This window comes from Amyelois transitella, chromosome 5 (genome assembly GCF_032362555.1).
Source record: "Amyelois transitella isolate CPQ chromosome 5, ilAmyTran1.1, whole genome shotgun sequence".
Taxonomy (NCBI): Eukaryota; Metazoa; Arthropoda; class Insecta; order Lepidoptera; family Pyralidae; genus Amyelois; species Amyelois transitella.
In genome coordinates, this window is record NC_083508.1 from 4943660 (window position 1) to 4964947 (window position 21288).

General features: G+C 34.1%; 1 protein-coding gene across 1 annotated transcript; it reads right to left on the reverse strand.

Annotated features, from left to right (window-relative positions):
• Positions 1 to 3090: 3090 nt before the first annotated feature.
• On the reverse strand, positions 3091 to 19697 carry LOC132904454 (protein GVQW3-like). The gene is made up of 3 exons (XM_060954955.1): positions 19015 to 19697; positions 3567 to 3681; positions 3091 to 3182 (listed from the first exon to the last, which is right to left on the reverse strand). The coding sequence occupies exons 1-3, from the start codon at positions 19543 to 19545 to the stop codon at positions 3139 to 3141; spliced, it is 690 nt and encodes a 229-aa protein (XP_060810938.1). The 5' UTR covers positions 19546 to 19697; the 3' UTR covers positions 3091 to 3138.
• Positions 19698 to 21288: the final 1591 nt, after the last annotated feature.

Sequence of the window (21288 nt, forward strand, 5' to 3'; positions counted from 1 at the left end):
GAAGTAATGAATATACGCATACAATATTTTCATTCATGAAAACAGTAACACGATTATATTGGATAAAGCAAGTAAATAGCTTGTCGAACAAAGTGCAAAATATATCTGGTTTCAAGCCTGCGTCATCCGAGAATAACCTTACGAATTCTAACTTCTATCAAAATATCAAATGAATATCGTAAATTTCAGAAACTTGAGCGCGGCGTAGGCGACGCCTGTTAGGGCTGTCAACTGCGGTTATTTGGTCTTTTAAGATATTTTTTAAGTACCAGAATTTATTATTACTTTTTATTTACAATTGGTTGATGTGAAATTATTGAAACCTACTAAAAACCACAAGGTACGAGTATATGCGTATATGATAGCGCTTTAAAACAATTAGCAAGCATGTGGTTTTGCTTTGTCTCTTTATATTTATACAGATATGTCACTGTACCTGGCTTTAGAGTGTGCCCGTTCTACCCGTGAATAGAATTAATAATGCTATACACGTTCCAAACAAAATTGGGACACTCAAATATATTAAAATTTTGAATTCAAAGCCGCATTTTAATTTTGCCTGTATCGCAGCCTACGTGATGGCGTAGTACGGCCGCCGTAATGCGTGGGCGGGTGCGGCCATGTGTGGGCGTTCATTCATCTCTCCGGGTGCTACAAATAAGAGGGTATCTCAACCCGGCGCGATTGCTCGGAGACAGGCACTAATTCATCTATACGTATAGTTAAATTGAAACTGGAGTTTGTCTGTACATAAAAATATTTAAGTAGATATTTAAATTTTTAATCTTTTCAGGTTAATTATAAGTTGACTCAAAAAGACATATAGTTGATACATTTGTAACTGTATTTTATTTAGGCTATTAAAATTAGGAGCTTCTTCGATGCTCTTATGGTGTGAGTTAGTCTGTAAATTCAGGCAATTTAATGTGTAACTATGCAAAGCATGCGTAGGTCCAAACAAGCTGCTTCGTGTTAAAAGTTGATTCACACAATTCAATACCTCGGGGGATGCCAGGCCAGGATGATGTAGATTAAAATTTAATGCAGCATAATTAGTTGAAAGTCTCCCTTACAAATTGGTGATTTTATTTTAGATATATAACTTAAATTTATTTTACGTATATTGAATTCGCGGGCAAAAGCTAGTTTGTGATATATGTTATAAAGAGATATAAGGTCGTTGAGACCGATTAATGTTTCATTTGCACGTGTCATGAACAGAGACAGGCTGAATAAGAATACAAAATATACTGCAAGCACTTTTATAAAAAGAATAGTCAATTTTAAATTCATCAATAAGTTAAGTTATATTTTACGTTACGTACATTTTTTTAGTGACCATGCATGTCTACTATCTTTTGTCCAGTTTTATTCTAATGCGAATTCCCAAAATCTTTATTTCATTAGTTGTCCATGAAAAGAGTTTTAAATAAATAAAAAAAGACATACTGATTTTTCGTGAAAAGATGTGGTTTGAAGAAAACAGTGCGTACCTAATAACGAAAGGAGTTTCGCAAAAACATGTTTATGTGTTTTCTAGAAAAAGAAATCTGTATAAGTATAAATAAAAGAACATGGGTGAGAAAAGGAAAGTATTAGATGAAGAAAACTGTAGGTAATAGGTATACCTAACTTCTGCAGATAACATTTCGCACCAGTATCAAATAGGGCTATTAAAATAATTGTAACCCATTATTTTACTCAAAGCAAATCACTTTTGAATTATTAGAAAAGTAATTATAAAATTTGCATTTTGAAAGTTATTAGTACCTTTAGTACTAGAAATAATTGTATGACATTAGTATGTGAATGATAGATGTAATAAAAAAGAAGCTTTTGCCCACAGTACAAGCGTGCAAAATTATTTTCATTACTTTTTGTAAATTCCAGTTTCAGTATCCATATTTTTTATCATAGCTGCAGAGTTTATAAAAAACATTATAAAGCCATACACTTGTGCGTGTTTTGTTTTGTATTAACTCTGCATTCAGTTGTGCCTAATTTAATAGCCATTAAGGTGAAAAATTTACATAAAATTTTATTAATGTGGCATGCTTTGACACGAGGCTAAAAAGATGGGCGTGAATTGTTTAACATGTATCTTTCCGTGTCTCTGGTATTGCATCTCCGATTAGCTAAACCTATATTAATAAGATTTTAACATGATTTTGAAATGTTTTGTTTGTCGAAATGGTTTGTTTAACGGTTAAGCTTTTATAAAGTAATGAAGTGAGTTTTAGGAGCAAACAAAAGTTTACTTTAAATCATAGATATAGAAGAGATTTGGTTAAGAAATTGAAAATTATTTAATTTTACTTAAAGTCTTGTTCATTTAAATATCCAATTTGACAATACTTCATATTTCTAATAATATTCATACTTATATTATAAATATGAATGTTTGTTTGTCCGTCTTTCACGTCAAAACCATTGAACCGATCTCCGTGACAATCTTGAAGACATGTAATGTGGATTACGGAGAAGGACATAGGATACTACTCAGGCGGGTGAATCCGCAGGCGAAAGCTAGAATAAACGTAAATCAAATGGGTAGTTCATACCTAATAAGGATTAATAATACTCTGACTTCTCAGACGTGGCTTAGCAGTCCTCTTTCCATTATCTCAACGAGCGCTATAACTACAAAAGATTAGTAACCCGAGTAGTGTCTCGTTATCGTTATAATAAAAGCAAAAGTTGCTAAGACAATAGCAGTGCCCACCCGAATAGCCACCGTGTGCCATTCCCGGTAAATCCTCAATGGCTGCTCTTAGCTCCCTAACATAGATATAAAGTACTACAACTGGAATTCGCAAAAAGAAAATTGCCCTTGAAAATTTTCATATCCCTTCTAACTTCTCTCCATCTCCTTTTAACTTCAGTATTATTTGAATGTATAACTATTCGCTTTTCATCAGTCTTTTTTTCATTGGTCTTATTTTATACTTTTTGGCAGATGAATCAATATATCAATCTGAACAATTATGCGACGAATAAAATGTATGAAATTGAAGGGTTTCTAGTTAATAAAAAAAAACCAGTAGAAATCGAATGAAAAACGGTCATTCATTTCTTGAATTGAAATACTACTCTGTCAAGAAAGTAGCAGGAAAAGATCAATAATACACAAACTGTTTGTTATTCATCCAAATTTATTTTATCACCTTCAAAATATGCTCCTTTAGAAACGATACACTTACGCCAACGAATAATCCAATCATCAAAAAATTTTTTAAACGCTGTTTCCGGAATTGAGGTCAGTTCTCGCCGCGAATTCTCTTTTATGTCTTCTACCGATTGAAAACGGGTGCCACGAAGTGGTAATTTGAGTTTAGGAAAAAGAAAAAAGTCGGCTGGAGCCATATCTGGTGAATATGGTGGTTGCTCGATGGTATTTGTTGAGTGTTTGGTTAAAAATTCGTTCACAATGATGGCCTTGTGCGAAGGTGCATTATCATGGTGCAAAATCCAAGAATTTTCTTTCCACAAATCTGGCCTTTTTCGTCGGATTTGCTCTCTTAAACGCCGCATAACACTCAAATAATATTCCTTATTTACCGTTTGACCTTCCGGCAAGAATTCCGAGTGCACAACACCGCGATAGTCAAAGAAAACAGTCAACATGACTTTGACTTTTGAACGACTTTGGCGTGGTTTTTTCGGTTTCGGTTCAGTTGGAAGGCGCCACTCCGAAGCTTGTTGACTAGTTTGCATGTCAAACTCGTAAACCCACGTCTCGTCACCAGTAACAATGCGTTTCATGAATGTTGGGTCGGAATTGACTCGTTCTAGCATGTCCTCAGCGACTCTCATGCGATTGAGTTTTTGAAAAAAATTCAGGTCTTTTGGGACTAGCCGAGCGGCAACATGTTTCATACCCAAATTATTATTTAAAATGGTACGGATCGACTCGTGAGATACAGAAAGTTCGGTGGCTATCTCTCTCAAAGTTGAATGAGGATTTTCAGTCACTATTTCCTTCACTTTTGCGATGTTAACTTCAGTTGCAGACGTTGATGGCCTACCAGAGCGAGGCAAATCTTCCATCACATCTCGACCGCTTTTGAACGCTTTGTACCACTCATAAGCACGAGTTTTTGATAAAGTCGATTCACCGTAAGCCTTCTGTAACATTTTCAGTGACTCCGAACACGATATTCCATTGGCAATGCAAAATTTAAGACAAACTCTTTGTTCGATGTTTTTATCCATTATGAAATTAGCAATACACACTAGATATGATATAACTAAAAATAGCACTGTATTGAATGTAAACAACAGATGCAACTCAAACTCCGCGCCAAAATGGAAAACAGTTGTGCCAATCTAACAACAACAAAAAAAACAAAAATTTGAATTTGGAACCATAAATAAATAATCCATTCCCGATACTTTTCTGACAGAATGTATTTGTTCAGGGGTAAGGTTCTCAGCTCACTTATATTTCCGTGGTCCTGAATAAAATAACTCCGCACTGCTCTTTATCTGGCACATTATCTTTTATTACATAACCGGAGTATCGCCCCGGCTTCTGTGTAATCAACTAAAGCAACAGACCACTTTTAGTTATTCTTATTGGTATTTACTAATTGGTTTCATAATTTGATCCACGCTATAGGTACTTTTCTGTGATTGTTTAAAAAACATATTTTATATTTTGACCTTTGAGTTACGGTCAAAAAATGTACTGATATCAAGCCATGGGATATTATTAACATAAACTAAACTAATCATTCCTGAAATCATACCGTCCATCTGTACTGTTATATACTGACGTAAATCTCGGTTACAATATTTCGTACTGTAACCGAGACGGCTTCTTCGGGCTGCCTTAGGATTCTTACTTCTATGGAGAGGAAGCCGGTGCGCGCTTTTGGACAATGATCCTGGATTGATAAGATACTCAACAGTAATGCGAAATTGCAGTTTACGAAGCAAACGCACGCCGCTCTCCAGACTTCGCACCTCGTCCTTTGTCCGGAGTGCAAACCTGGAATACATTGTCTCATTAGAGTCCGGGTAATGAATATTGTATGCGAGGGCCGGGATACAGCATAATCCCAGCAAACTGGGGTGTGAGGTTTAGTTACCTGGATATCCGGGGATCGTGGTTGTTTGTATACAGTATTTATGACCTGTATAAAGATATAATTACACAAAGGACACTATTTGAATCATTGATTCTACATTAAGTATCGTTAGGCTTATTTTTTCTCGTTTGAAGAGTTGTTTTGTTTCGAGTAATGTGTGCTCATGTGTCATCACAATATGTTGAGTTTCGCGGTTTTATGTGAATATTATTAAATTTTTTTGTTTTGTTTTGGTATACTTAATTGCCTTAATTGATTTCCTTGTTGTTTTACCATGGTAAAACATTACCTATTTCAATGCATTTACATTAAACAAGAATCATTATTATTTTTATAAAATAAAAGTACTTAATTGAAAATTAAGTAAGTAACTCATAAAACTTAAGAATCTTTTAGTAGGCGATGGGCTAGCAACCTGTCACTATTTAAATTTCAACTCCATCATTAAACCATACAGCTGAACGTGGCCTTTCAATCTTTTCAAGACTGTCGGCTGTGTCTATCCCGTAAGAGATATAGGCGTGATATATGTATGTAAAAGTAAGCAAGATAATATAGACCAGACGAAAACTTCAAAGTTCCTTACTCGTGTCATGTATTGGCAAATTTTTAAGAACTATACAACTACAATAAAAACCCAGCTACAGTTTGGTATATCCGACGGAACATTTTAACCGAAAAATTTTATATGTAGCACTTTTATTTATATGTGCTTTTGTTTTTAAATGTTTGGTTTGATCCCGCAGCGACCCGTTCACCCACCAGCTTCACCCACCGGTGGGCTCACGGGGAGTGAGTCTGACTTGAGTAATAGCTACCTAACTGGCTATTATCACCACGTAATCTATTATTAATGGGACCTAATTCATGTCTTTCAGATTTCCGTCTAACATTTACTTACAGGTGAAAAATAGCAGGTTTAAAGCCTTCTAAATGTCATTGTCCTCATTCGTCGTATAACCTTTATAAGAATAAGCTGAACTTCCATACTTCGTAAAACTAAATGATCACTGAAGATAATTTTGTCAGTTACTGTTAGACTTATATTCGTGAAACTTTGTGACTGTATTAATAATTAATGATAGACTTGCTAGAATACAACCTATAACTATCTGAATCTCAATTCTATCACTTAGCCATCCAGCTTACTAAACGTTGGCTTTAAGTCTTGTGACTATTGCTCGTTATCAGTAGATGTTCTATATAGTAGGTTATAGATTTGTGTAAGTATGTGTCAAGGTTTTTATCTGAAAACGTAAAAAAATCAACATCATTACATACATTTTAAAAACCTTAAAACTTTGAACGCATTATCGTACGTAAACGTTAACTATTAGGTACCAACAATTTCAAATAAAGTTATCTCAAATCTCATAAACGAACAATACAGTACAAGTCAATGCCACAAAAAGCGATTTAACTCGTAACTGGGCGGCAACAAGTCCAAAACAAGGGTCCAATCGACTTACAATGTTAGCAGCGTATTCAGTAAACCAATTTGTGCATGCTTAGTGGATTCGATTTATACTGAACAATTGAACGAAAATTTTACAAGTTTAACCTTTTTTCGACATAGGTATGTAACATGTTTTTTTTTATTGTAAGTGTTATGATAAGATAATATAAAGCTTGCGGAAGTCAGACGGAACTAGCTTCGAGTAAAAATCTGAGTTACCCATACAGGGTATCAGGGTCTAAAGGCGCATTTCGGGCTCCTTTTCAGATAGGTGAGGATATAATCAAGATTTATATCAGTTAGAAGAAGATATAAGAAGATACAAATATAACATCTATCAAATACCTTTTTACATTTTTTTTAAACTGACATCAATACTAAATTTAATTTCGTTCTAAAGAGATAATTTAGATATCTATCGTTAATGAGGATTTTTGATAATGCGTCCTTTATTTACTTCCTATATTCTCCGCAGGACGCGACAAAGGTTTGTAAATACTGATTTCTTTTGTAATATTGCAAATTACGGAACCTTTATCCTGGGCTACTTGTAAAAAGGGTTTTCTTTCTCTGAATTGGCAATTACTTGCCATGTAACTAAACAATATTTAATGTCCAATTTCTCAGCCCATTACAGCAAATTAGGGAGTGGCGAAACCCGTCGTCGGGTCGCAATCCCGGACTCGGGATGAATCCCGAACCAGGACGCCGCATTATCGCCGCCTGCAGTAAACCCACCTTAACTGGGACACTAATAAATAATTCTTTGAGTAATGAATCACTCTACAAGAATTGATATTTTTCACTTGGAAAACATTCAATCTATTTCACGATCCCAATTGCGTAGGAAGTCTAAGTGTAAAGTAAAAGATTTACATAATAGGTAAGTACATACTTAAATTAGTTAAAATTCAAAGGAAATACTCTCTATGCAGTGCTTATAAAACATTTAGTATTGTAATTTTGACCTAAAAATATGATATAAAAACCTACATTGGAAGAAAATGTTCAATATTTTTTACTGTAAATTAACGTGACCAGGCGCTTTCTTCATAATTTACGGTTGAGGAAAACTAATAAATATTCATGTTTTTAAATTTCAGTATTCCTTTCATATTATTGCTTCCATTTTTCTCGTTTCTTTTTTCTAAAGAGCTTTTAACAATGAGCATCTTCCATTAATTAAAAATGTAATAAAGTTAAATTAATTATTATACTTATTTCAGAAAACCGATGTAGAAAGAAGAATTAAAGAAAGGAAAGTTAGAAGAAATCTTACTGATATATTAAACTTATGACATGCCTGTATTTCAGATCTTAAGGTTTATCTTATATTTTGTCGCACGAGCCGTATTGTTATAGTAAGTGTATTTGATTCGATTGATATTTCATGACAGCTTTTACTAAACACTATTTCCATAATTCTTATTATATAGCTTCTTTATCAGGCTTTCCAGATATACATTAAAGTATTATTAGTACAATTAGTATACGAGACATAAACTAAATGAGTTTGATAAAACTCCGTCTAGTAATTCCGAAGATTTGTCAGAGATACAAAACAAATACATTTTTTCCTTTTTTTTAATATCTTTAAATGTATTGATTACTCCAGTTGTTGATTATAATGGTATAGTTTCATATTGTTGCTCATGTTACTGTTCTGTAACTACATGTATTAAGCCCGTTTCCGATTGCGATGCACTGAAGCGTTCAACAGATCCGCATTGGTTGCATGCAGAGGTGCCTATTGAGAGTAAATGGATTGTCGCTACAGCTGCTGTCAATACAAACATTTATGGCTGAAACATAAAAAATATCGTAAATCTAAAAAAAGTGTCACAAGTGGCTGTAGTTCAATGCTCTTTGAAGTGTGCGATGAGAGCTGAACTTATCCGGGTTGTGTATATTCTGCTCCTAAAAAATTTGTACATGCATGATCTTACCTCAAAAAAAATCTATTTTACAAACAGAAAAATAAATAGTGATGTAAGTGAAGTAAGACAAGTTGGCTGTAGTCCGAGGCACGTCGTAGGGTGCTCCAGTTAAACTGGTCGCGATAACAGCTGAACTTGCTCGAGGGCGTCTTTCCGCGATGACCCTCGAGATTTGGCCTTTGTTGCGCAGATAGTAATGACTTGAATTACACCTACTTTTATGTTTTGAACTTGCATTTTTCGATGTTTTAGTAAGAGAAGATCGCTTAAGCTGAAAAATTTTGATTTTTTTCTACGTATTTTTCCACGATAAAAAGTATCTCATTTCAAGATCTCAAGATAATAAGGTATATTTATACCAAGTTTCATCGAAATCGAACCGTTAGTTTTCACGTGATCTGAACATACAGACAGATAGAGAGACAAAAATTTTTTTAATCACATATTTGGGTTTGGTATCGATCCAGTAACACCCCCTGCTATTTATTTTTTCAATATTTTTAATATACAGAATTGACCCTTCTACAGATTTATTATATGTATAGACACGACACACGATGTACAATTCTATTAGAATATTTTTTCGTTCCTATTTTATACAGAAAATTATGACGTCTGTAAATCATTTAAATTTTTTTTAAAACTTTATTTCATACAGGTAATACTTATGTATTTAATTTAAAGAAAAATAAGCTTTTTGACCTATGTATAAAAATCGAAAGAATATTATATTATATTTTTTTAAGACCAAAGAGTCAACGACCTATACATGTAGGATCAGCCCCATTTCCCAAATAACCTTACATTTCACGTTTAAAAAGTATAATTTATCTTTCTACGTCGCCGGGGTAACAGGTCATCTCAAGTCCAAGGCTTTTTTCCCTAACTTTATCTAAAATACCTAAATAATTCATAGATTAAGACAAATGTGGTTGACATATCTATCACGTCTGTTGAAGCTATTGCACAGATTTGTATTGGAAATATCCACGAGAGAGAATACGAGTACTTTACCAAAATCTTGTTGAGGTTAAAAGTTGTATCGATCCATATATAAATTCAGTTCGCCGATTGAATCATTTAATTTAAATTTTCAATGGTTTTAACATTTAGCAATTATATTAACATACATATGTATTAGATTGTATAATATGAAAGAAGAAGAGGGCTACTCCACTCTATCCGATGGGTGTCGTAAAAGTCGACTAAGGGAGAGGCTTGTAAAAATGGGATTCATCTTTTAGGCGATGGGCTAGCAACCTGTCACTAATTGAATCTCAATTCTATCATTAAGCCAAACAACAGCTGAACTTTTTAAGACTGGCTCTGTTTAAGCAAGGGATATAGACGTAATTATATATACATACATATAATAATGATTATAGATACATACGTATCAATGAAGCATACAATGGTACACCAAATAAATAACTAATTTATATGCTTTCTTGATGGTCTGGTAGCGAGGAAAAAAATATAATGTGTGACAGCTGTTTCCCTTCCCGCGCAGATTGTATAAGTTAATCAGTTCATAAACTGGCATTCGTCATTCGGCTACTGGTAACAATCTCTGAATCTTAATTCCTTCATTAAGCTAACTTAACTTTATAGTCTTCGTCTTGTGATTACTATCTCAGGCTACCCGGTAAGGGTAAAAAAATATGTTTATAGCTAAAATCTCTCGTCACGCCAAAATTAAGTCACCTAATAACTGATGTATAAAATTTTGTCAGTATCACTCATCCAGATTATATTAAATCACCCATTTTGAAAATCGAGCCCATGTCCCTATTTTGCAAAAGAACCTTTAAATCGGGCCTCCGCGGTGTCCGCCCACCCACTCAGGTAACGACGGGTTGATACTGCTTTGTCATTGGAATTACTCTGTCAGGGTAACAAAGTGAACAACGAGTACCTACGTATTAAATTACAGAACGTTATCCATCCTTGTCACTCGTCCTTTGATGAAATCAAACCTAACGAATTGATTTTTAGTCATCGGAATACATTGCTCAAAATTTGTTTTTTGTAAATCTACCTAAAAATCTTTTATAAACGTTCGTATGTTATTACTTGTATTAATATTTAGCTAGTTCAATTTCATGGTAATTTACCGTTTTAGAACTCAACTAAATATGCCTAGCCTACAGATTTCAACTCCAATGTCGGTACAAGAAAATATGACATGTTACATATAGCTCTCCCAATGGATTATATTAAAGGTCATTCTAGATGCAAATCATTCGTGAATCGAAACTCCTAACGTGACAAACGATACGTATCGGTTGGTTCGGGAGCAAAGCGCAGAGGGCATCCATTCCAGGGGATGGTAGCCGACAGGAGCAAGTAATTGATAACCTCCCCCCTCCCACTAACACCCCTCCCCTCCTCCCATCCCCACTCTAGAACTTTCAACGCCGGCTGCATCCCGAGTGCAGCGGACACCTGTGCTCTAACAAAATCTAATTTAAATTGTGTCATAATGGTAGATAGGTCCTATTTTTTATTAAATTTATTTTTTATTTGTTGACTTCAGACCTGGTATATTTTTTTAAATATACCAGATTATTATTATTAATGTGGGAAAATTATACAACATATGCTACGAGTTCTACGATGCTACGAGATTTCGTAGACATGTCGTAGCAGTAACATTATTATCACTGTTACTAAATATTTTAAAGTCTTATTTTCCCTGTATGTATGTATGCTTTAATCTCGGAAAGTAAAGCTACCCGTGCTAAGCCAGGGTGGGTCGCTAGTTATTGTAAGTAAATATTCACTCGATTAAAGATTTGTCTTAAGTTTTATTTTCTTTTCGTATTTGTTTTAACCATTCAGCATTGTATTAACATATTTTAAATTTAAGATGATAATCTCACTAATTCACATAAAAAAAGGTTTAAAAGGAGATTCTGACTATCCAATAAATTTTGACAAAATGTTACCAACTACTGATATATCAGGCCTTGCAAACTCATTTCCCAATATCCAGAGATACCGTCGGATCATTTTCAGTTAGCAAGGGATCAGCGTGACGAGCGGGTGGATTTGGCTGGCCACTCCGATTTAATTTATTTAACCCTGTGTCATGCATGGCAAATACGGAAAATATACATACACATACAGATATCACGTATTTATCCTTCACGGGCAAAAAGACTGAAATGGCATGACCAGCTGAATGGCGTACCTTATCATAAAAGAAGAAAATAATTTAGGGTAGAGCACGCAAAGATGAGAGAGAAAGAGAGAGAGTGGCGGAGAAACAAAGGGGTTCACCCTTTGTTTTGTTTATAAAGGAGTAAGTTTATCTACCGCTGACTGTACACGTATATACCAGTATAAACCGTAGAACTTCTTCCATGATCGTAACATAACCAAACGTAACATAAATAAAACAAATGAAGATCTTGTAATTGGTACCCCATCCTCGTCTGTTATATTTATGGGCAAACTTCTGTCTATGGGCGCCGCTGAAATACGGGGTAATCATGACCGGCCTCGGATTTAAGATTAGCCAATCTCGAAATTCGTTCAAATACATTTTAAAACGAAATCAGTTCTTGAAATATATGACATTTCAAGAACTGAATTGTAACAAGGTTTTCATTTGATTTCTTTTGACGATAACGATTTGAGATGGCGTCTTAAAAAATGCTTATATGAAAGACACTCATGAAAGACAATCATATATCTTTATATATTTATCTACATACATTTTTTTTACTTATATTAGTTAAATGTTTTTATCAGTTTAAACATTATTATTTACCCCATCTAAAATCTAAACTTGTGTATTAAACAAGTTTCTTCTTAGTGTAGTTAATTGCTCACAATATCACTCTTGAACTTCATCATAGATAATAATATAGAACCGAAACAATAAAACATTGATTATCAAAGCCAGATATAAAATTGAAATTTATTCGTAAAGCTAGTCTACAATCCTTCTACTTGTTTATTTAAACAAAGCAATGTGAAACGAGAGTCGCGAATAATAATGTAGTCCGCGATCCATGACAACTAAAGAATAAAGAACGTCCCCAGGATATAGTGGCTTGAATGTTGTACATTTTAAAGAAATATGGCGAGACAAACGCAAACAAATTGGAAACTGTAGTGGCCGGAGACCGGACGATCTTGGAACATGACAAAAATTGTTGCGAGAAAGACAAATGCTTTAAATATTTATGGAAATTCTTAGACATACAATTGGAGATAAAATTGATGATCGGTGCTGTTACTTTTGACGGCAAATGAGAATCCTTAACTAAAGTTAGCTTTGAGGAATAATGTGTTTTATTCAAATAGGAATTAATTTCTTAAAATTTTTTGCAATACACTAGAACATTAGTACATTTCAATTAAACTTCAAATTAGCATTTGTTGAGTTTCAATCGGCATAAACTTGTTTGGCCCCTAGGAAATATAAATTAAGATTTATTCAGATGGAGGTTTTTTGAAAATCAAAGACCAATTAAGTTGTTAACGTCTCCTAAAATATCGAATTTGTTAGTCAATAATCATAAAAGAAATAAACATTCCTTAGTTTTTACAAAGCAGCATATCCTAATTCCTACTAGTCCCTAGGGCTCCATTCCCATTATCTCGCGGCGACAGATGGTCGTACAGCTTGGAACCCCGTCGCTTGTATATTTAAATAGACGTATTCACATATAGGACTTCCTTCCATCCGTGACTCTACCAACCTTCCGATAATACGCACCAAATTGATAGAAAAGCGCTGCTAGAGCATATCCTCTCCAACAGGGCACCATACACATCAAGTCACGCGTAGCCAAGCTATATCCTCGCCGAATGGTCCCCCAAATCCGTCATCCATAAAATGACCGGATTTTTCTTATTTTGTGAATTAAAATATTAGTTCACCATATTCATATAAGACTGTACGTCAATTCATGACTTTTCGTGCAATAGATATAATGGGAACAGCCAGAGACAATTGTTCCAGCATAATTTGACCGAAACGATATAGTGCGAGAACGCGACCTAAAGGGCGCCTCGAGCCGGGATCCTATCGGCGCACAGGGCACGAACTCAATACAAATATGGAGGCAGACAGAAACGAACAATATTCTCATATATCAGCCAATCCCGACTGAATATTTCACAGTAGGGCTTCTTATGTGCGTAGGTTGTATATGTAAGTGGGTAGTATTTTATGTATTTTTTATGAATCCCTATTGTGCAAAATTATCCATATTATTTTGTTAAAAATTGCTGAGCCTGTGGGACTAATTACCTTTTTCTGGGTAATCTTTTGCCAGGGATGTACGCATATAAGAAGCTGGCCTAGTCCTGACCAAAGACTTTTTTTCCTTGGGTTTCTGTAAAGTAGGTCCGTAAGTTCCAATATCCCAACTATAAAGATACTTACTTTGTAAAGATTTTTTGATTTTCTCGCCGTAGGAGCTTTCACCAAAATATGAAAATTACATTCATACATTCATATAAACACGTCTATGTCTCTGGCGGGGTAGACAGACTGTCAGTCTTTCAAGACTTTCAGATGATAGGCTGATAGACAACTGATAAGAGTATTTATGAGTGACAGGATGCTTACAACTAAATTACAATTAAAAATGAAATAGGTACATACAATAATTCTAAAAAGAGGAACCCATCTAAAATATCACGAACCCGAACATATTTCAGTGTATGTACAGCTGTTCTAAAAATACTTAAACGCCATTGTAAATACACACGTAGGTTGTGAATGCGCGGAACCTTCGAACCATCCTTTCCCGAGGGTGAATGGGTTACCAAATACGATAACACACTGGTATTGTCTGTTTGCTTCACCCGCTTCCATAGAATTTATCTTAAATTTTAAAACTGAAATGTACTCTTCACATAAAAAAGTTAATTTTAAATTTACATTTGATATTGACAATGGATTGACTGGGAGTGATGTTAAATTACTATTGACAGAGCAGTGCTAATGTTTGATTAAAAATTATGATAAATTAACTGACTAGGTTTAATATTATGGAGACTTAAATTACTTTAAGTAACTTTGTTATCATATATTATTATAGCATTATAGCACTATTGGAATTATAGGTATGTAAACTGAATTAGTTTCACAATTTTCAGGCTGATAGAAAGTTGGTACTAAACTAAACTGGTTAGTTAAGTTACTGACTAATATTATTTAAGTTAATTTTAAATGTTCTTTTAGTCACTTAATTTTTAAGCGACTCGCCTTGGAATCATACAAACGGTTTTGCTGACTGTACAAAAACACAACACAACGACACCGACAGCTGCGGGCAACTCCATACAATTTTATTTTATTCTGATCGTGTGTACAAAAGCCACCATTTAGATGTCATGTTGCAACAAAGCAGCGAATAATTTGATGGTGCATTTTATTAAAAGGCTTAATATTCAACAAAAAAAGTTATGTATATGTCATCTATCGCTAACATATACTTTTTATTGGCGATTTCCACTATCTTAATTTTCTTCTTATCTTTTACTACGAGTATATTACCGACTATTAACCTCAGACTGTATTCTCAGATCTTGAATTGTTATTTTTCCCTGATAAATAATTTTCCGTACTCTTTCTGTGCAATATTCTTCGTTCGCAATCTAGACAACGTGAAATCCTGGAAGTCCCCTTCATTCCAATAAAAATCCCAGCGGGCCGCATAAATTGACGAAGGAAACTTGTGACAAATTCGAATTAGCATAAGTTTTGTTAGAAGAATTTACATTGACTTAGTTATAAAATTACTTAAATTGTTTCTTTATTTGCTATAGGAAAACAAATGAACAGTTTTTGTTATAAAATATATTCATTCATTATTCGACAATGATTTAAAATTGGCAACTTTTTTAATAATCCTTATTTTTTTCTTGTTTTAGTTCCTCACTGGGAGGCGTTTTCTAGGAATACCTACAGGGAAGAAAAAAATTAGACAGTGTGATTTCACTTCGTAATGAGCAAAGCTAGTTTGTAAAATAATAATTCTTTTTATGTGTAATATTCGCAGAATTGTCAAAAATATAAGACTACGTATAAATACCTACATAAAAATACAAACATGGTACTTAGTTATAACTCAAAACTCGACTTCGCTATATATCTTGACACATACGTCTCGAAATATTTCATCATAATTCTCCAAAATGAAGAAGCGTAAAATGTTTACTGAAACTAAAATGAGTTTAGTCTGGAATTGGCTGAATCTTGAACTTTTATTTGCGTAACAAACAAAATGAAGATGTATCACTGGCCCTTGGCAGCGACAGAGCGTAGCTAGACTTGCATTGCTTTATTTCTTACTTTTATTTTATTGTTCAGTATTATAATATTCGTGACTGATTATTATTTTTCTAGAGTACACTCGCGTAAAACGTAAATTACAGTGAACTGCCGTTCCCACGGGGGATTCGGAAAATTGTTGCTTCGCCTTTGAGTGTACAAATATAAAAAACAAGATGGACGAAAACTTATTGTAATATAAATGGACATGCAAAGATGAGAGAGAGAGAGTTAAAGTACGTAAGATGTCCGTTAATCCTTCTTCGGAAAGATGACTGAAGGAAAAGGCACTTAAAACTTCTGCATTTGTAAAAACATCTCAAGACGGTCTTACGTCAAACAGCAAAAATGAAGAGATATGCTCTATTCTACTTAAATCCAACTACAAAAGCTTGCTAAAAATGAAAAATACTACTGCAGTGGAGGTGTGTGTATAGCAAAATGTGTACAGTCAACGGCAGAGAAACGTTACGCCCTGTCATACAAGAACCATATGGCGGTCAAGTTTATCTGTAAGTGACTGTATGTATAAATATGTGTTCATTAGTCATTCTGTCTGTTTACACACAATGGGATCGCTGGATTCAAGTTGATTTGATTGCGATGTTTTCTCATTAATCAGTGAGATCGCATGCAGCAGCGATATCCTATTTTGCTGCCAAATCCCCACGTTATTCCTTAATATATACTCCCAATAGGACAATTGATTAAACCCTGGTAAAAATACTGATATTTATTGTAACAAGAAAATCAATGACATAAATTAATTTTTTTTGTCTCATATCATAATCTAGTTTATCATAAGAATCGAAATAAAATATTTCGAATTTTATGAGTAAATGTTTTTTTAATGTTGCTCTCACATAATTTAGTTTATCTTTGACATTTACTTAATTATAATTCCACTGTTCATTTTCTTCATTTTGTTCAATGGCACATAGACCTTTTTGCCAGCCTAGAATTTCCATAAAACATATCTAGTCTTTAAAGCAATGGGACAAATCAATAGCCCCAACAAGAATGAACTCATTGTGTTAATCAGACCTAGGCATTGTCGTAATTATCATAATGTTATCAAATAATTATACAAATTAGACAGAATCCCGTAACGAAACGTGCAATATGTGGATTGCATTAATGTATGCTGTTGTTCATGCATTGGTTGTTGTCAATATTGGCAGTAAGCGTAGATAACAATAAGCCAATGTGATTATTCGATTGGAAAATGTTTTGCACGGTTTGGGGGCCTAGTTTATGAAACATATTTTATTTATTCAATCTTTAAATATTGCATTTCTAGATTTTAATTTGTATTCTAGTTACCTTTAATTAGGTCAAGAACAATACCAAAAACCTAGCTGGTTGACTTACGAGTATTCACGTAAATTTGTCCTTATAAATGGTATTTTTTTTTAATGACGTCTTGTAAGCGATGCCCGGAGAAAGCTAAAAGACACAAATAATAAATATCTTTAAATAAAACTTAAATTTTATTTCAATAGGATTTATCTTCTTTTAAAGTTATACGTAATTGTAGAATAGAATTTATACTTATGTGTTGTGCGATTCATGACACTCTTGTCACTGTAATAGAATTAATGCCGATACTCAATCACTGTTTCAATTATTCATACCGAAACTTCATAAGTTGGGTGTGAAGGGAGGCAGGAGGTTATCAATTAAGGGTGTCCGAGGCTTCAAACTTTTAGTTGACACCCTCGTCGCGACCAAACTTCGTCTTGAAATCTCGCTTACAAATATAAAAGTGTTTTCATTGGTGATTTAAGTGTAGTATGACCTCTTCAATCTACCTGATAATAATCCCTAAATTAAAGATATTGAGGGGCAGAGACGCGAGAAAAAAATGTTAATTTTAAAAATTTACCAAATTAAAGATTTAGTTAAATTTTGAGATACCGACCACAAATGAGTATAATCATTTCTCTATTTTTTGTTTACGGGTCGTGTATATTATTCGATCCACGATAAAATAAATGTAAGTAATCTAACATCATTTATCCAAGTACATTTTGAAAACTACACTATACCAAGTGAACATAATATAAAGGAAATACGTCTGATTTCCAATTTGTACAAATGATTCATACAATACTATTGTATAAAAAGCAATAATATCTTGAATTTTATAGCAGAACTGAAAATATAATTTGTGTTCGTGAAGCAAACCACGCTAGCCAGAATTTCATTCCACTCCGTAGAATAGGTATGTTATTTAAACATTTTATCACGCTTTCGGTTAACTATTCAATATAAAATTGGCACTGGCAAGGTTTTACCATTTATTGGTTATATCCATGGATATTCAGCGTACTTCGAAACATATTCGTACTTGGTGTTGCCAAAAGACATAAATATTAAAATAATATAAGCGTCTAGTTGTTCTAACAATTTCCTTCCATCCACTCTCAAGGGACCACACCACTTTGACACAATGTCTTCGCTACTATAAAAAGAAATATGGCTCCGTACCACGGAATTAAGTATTGTGTATCATCTTCTAACTTGTGTTATAATTGTGTTAATATGTATTAGGATAAGTACAATTATGCATAGGTACTCTGAAACGTGATTGATCGAAGTCTTTTCCCAGTAAGTATGTAACGAAATCTCCAGACTTACTACTCTGTCAAGAAAGTAGCAGGAAAAGATCAATAATACACAAACTGTTTGTTATTCATCCAAATTTATTTTATCACCTTCAAAATATGCTCCTTTAGAAACGATACACTTACGCCAACGAATAATCCAATCATCAAAACATTTTTTAAACGCTGTTTCCGGAATTGAGGTCAGTTCTCGCCGCGAATTCTCTTTTATGTCTTCTACCGATTGAAAACGGGTGCCACGAAGTGGTAATTTGAGTTTAGGAAAAAGAAAAAAGTCGGCTGGAGCCATATCTGGTGAATATGGTGGTTGCTCGATGGTATTTGTTGAGTGTTTGGTTAAAAATTCGTTCACAATAATGGCCTTGTGCGAAGGTGCATTATCATGGTGCAAAATCCAAGAATTTTCTTTCCACAAATCTGGCCTTTTTCGTCGGATTTGCTCTCTTAAACGCCGCATAACACTCAAATAATATTCCTTATTTACCGTTTGACCTTCCGGCAAGAATTCCGCGTGCACAACACCGCGATAGTCAAAGAAAGCAGTCAACATGACTATGACTTTTGAACGACTTTGGCGTGGTTTTTTCGGTTTCGGTTCAGTTGGAAGGCGCCATTCCGAAGCTTGTTGACTAGTTTGCATGTCAAACTCGTAAACCCACGTCTCGTCACCAGTAACAATGCGTTTCATGAATGTTGGGTCGGAATTGACTCGTTCTAGCATGTCCTCAGCGATTCTCATGCGATTGAGTTTTTGAAAAAAATTCAGGTCTTTTGGGACTAGCCGAGCGGCAACATGTTTCATACCCAAATTATTAGTTAAAATGGTACGGATCGACTCGTGAGATACAGAAAGTTCGGTGGCTATCTCTCTCAAAGTTGAATGAGGATTTTCAGTCACTATTTCCTTCACTTTTGCGATGTTAACTTCAGTTGCAGACGTTGATGGCCTACCAGAGCGAGGCAAATCTTCCATCACATCTCGACCGCTTTTGAACGCTTTGTACCACTCATAAGCACGAGTTTTTGATAAAGTCGATTCACCGTAAGCCTTCTGTAACATTTGCAGTGACTCCGAACACGATATTCCATTGGCAATGCAAAATTTAAGACAAACTCTTTGTTCGATGTTTTTATCCATTATGAAATTAGCAATACACACTAGATATGATATAACTAAAAATAGCACTGTATTTAATGTAAACAACAGATGCAACTCAAACTCCGCGCCAAAATGGAAAACAGTTGTGCCAATCTAACAACAACAAAAAAAAACAAAAATTTGAATTTGGAACCATAAATAAATAATCCATTCCCGATACTTTTCTGACAGAATGTATGAAAAACATTATTTCGTTCATGGCGAACGAATGTTCGTATATAAAAATGTTTGTTTTATTCATAATATAAATGTATTTAATGAATTATATTATCCTTACAATGTTCGTTAGTATTATTAATAGCTCACATAAATCTGATAATATTTAATTCCCTTGGTATGGTTTATGCACTCTACTTATTTTTACAACAAGTAAAACGGAACAAACTCTTATTTCCCTATGGCATAACCCATAGGGACGTGCAATTTTGTTTTTATTTGTGCTCTTGTACATTCAATATTATCCTAGTAAAGTTTTATTCGTCGATATTTTCCAATATATGTATTGCTTTTCAATAAACAAGTAGTATTTTTAGTGTAGACTCACTGAGTAGGTAAAAACAATCCCAGTATTCCGTGGTAGAAACATAAGAAAGAGTTGTACATAACAATCTGGTCTTAAGTAAATAATTTGTCGCAAGAGGACTTTCACAAATTAACAATTAATCCATACTAATAAAATTAATGTGAAAATGTGTTTGTGTATTTATTTCTCTGTTCTTCACGTCAGAATAGCCCTGATCTCCATTAATTTTTTCCCCCTATTTATAGTGCAGAGTACGAAGAATGACGTAGGGTTATTTTCACACGGGACAAGCCACGGGCGAAAGCTTTTATACTTACTGCATTTGTATAATAGTCGCTTTATTTATAAATCTTGCTGAAACACTCGTAGCAAAGTTCAGCCCTCTGAATGCATTTTATGACGCCGCCGGTCGTAAGAGTTCAATGCTTTGTCTTGCTTTATATAAAATGTCGCATTATCTTTATTGGCCACTCTTTGCCATTTTTCAAGATTTGTGCATCAAACTGTAAAATAAAATGTTATTTTACTGGCTGCGGATTGTACAATGACGTATTCATTTGTTGTGTTTACAAAATATATGTTTATGTATTTTATTCATGGGCCGTGTGGTTCCCGGCACTAAAGAATGGGACCACTCCATCTCTTTCCCATGGACGTCGTAAATGGCGAATAAGGGATAAAATTGAGACTTGAACCTCAATTTCAATATAAACCTGCTGTACGTAGCCTTTTCGTCTTTTCAAGACTGTTCGCTCTGCCTACCCTGCAAGGAATATAAACGTGATAATATGTATGTTTATCATGTATCTTTACGCGTATTTATTTAATTAAACTGCTTTTTTTTTAATTAGACGATGAATACAGTATATGCTTCGTCAAATGGCTCTTTATCAATATGCTTACATTATTTTAGTACGTGATATTAATTTTATTAAATTTTATCTAAAACCATGTTAAATGGAATGAAATCCACTAAGGTAAGACAAACCGGGATAATTCTTCTAATAACAAAGACGGGTACTCACCTACAGGGGAATTGGCGGGAAATAAACAAGATGTCAAAGACTGAAGTAGCATCTAATTAAACAAACAAGCAACGCAAACAATATTAAGTTACACCAACGTTACAGCGGCCCTTAAATCGATAATTATATTACCTTTTAGGTAAACTTTGCCTACACTCGAGAGTAATGTTGTTA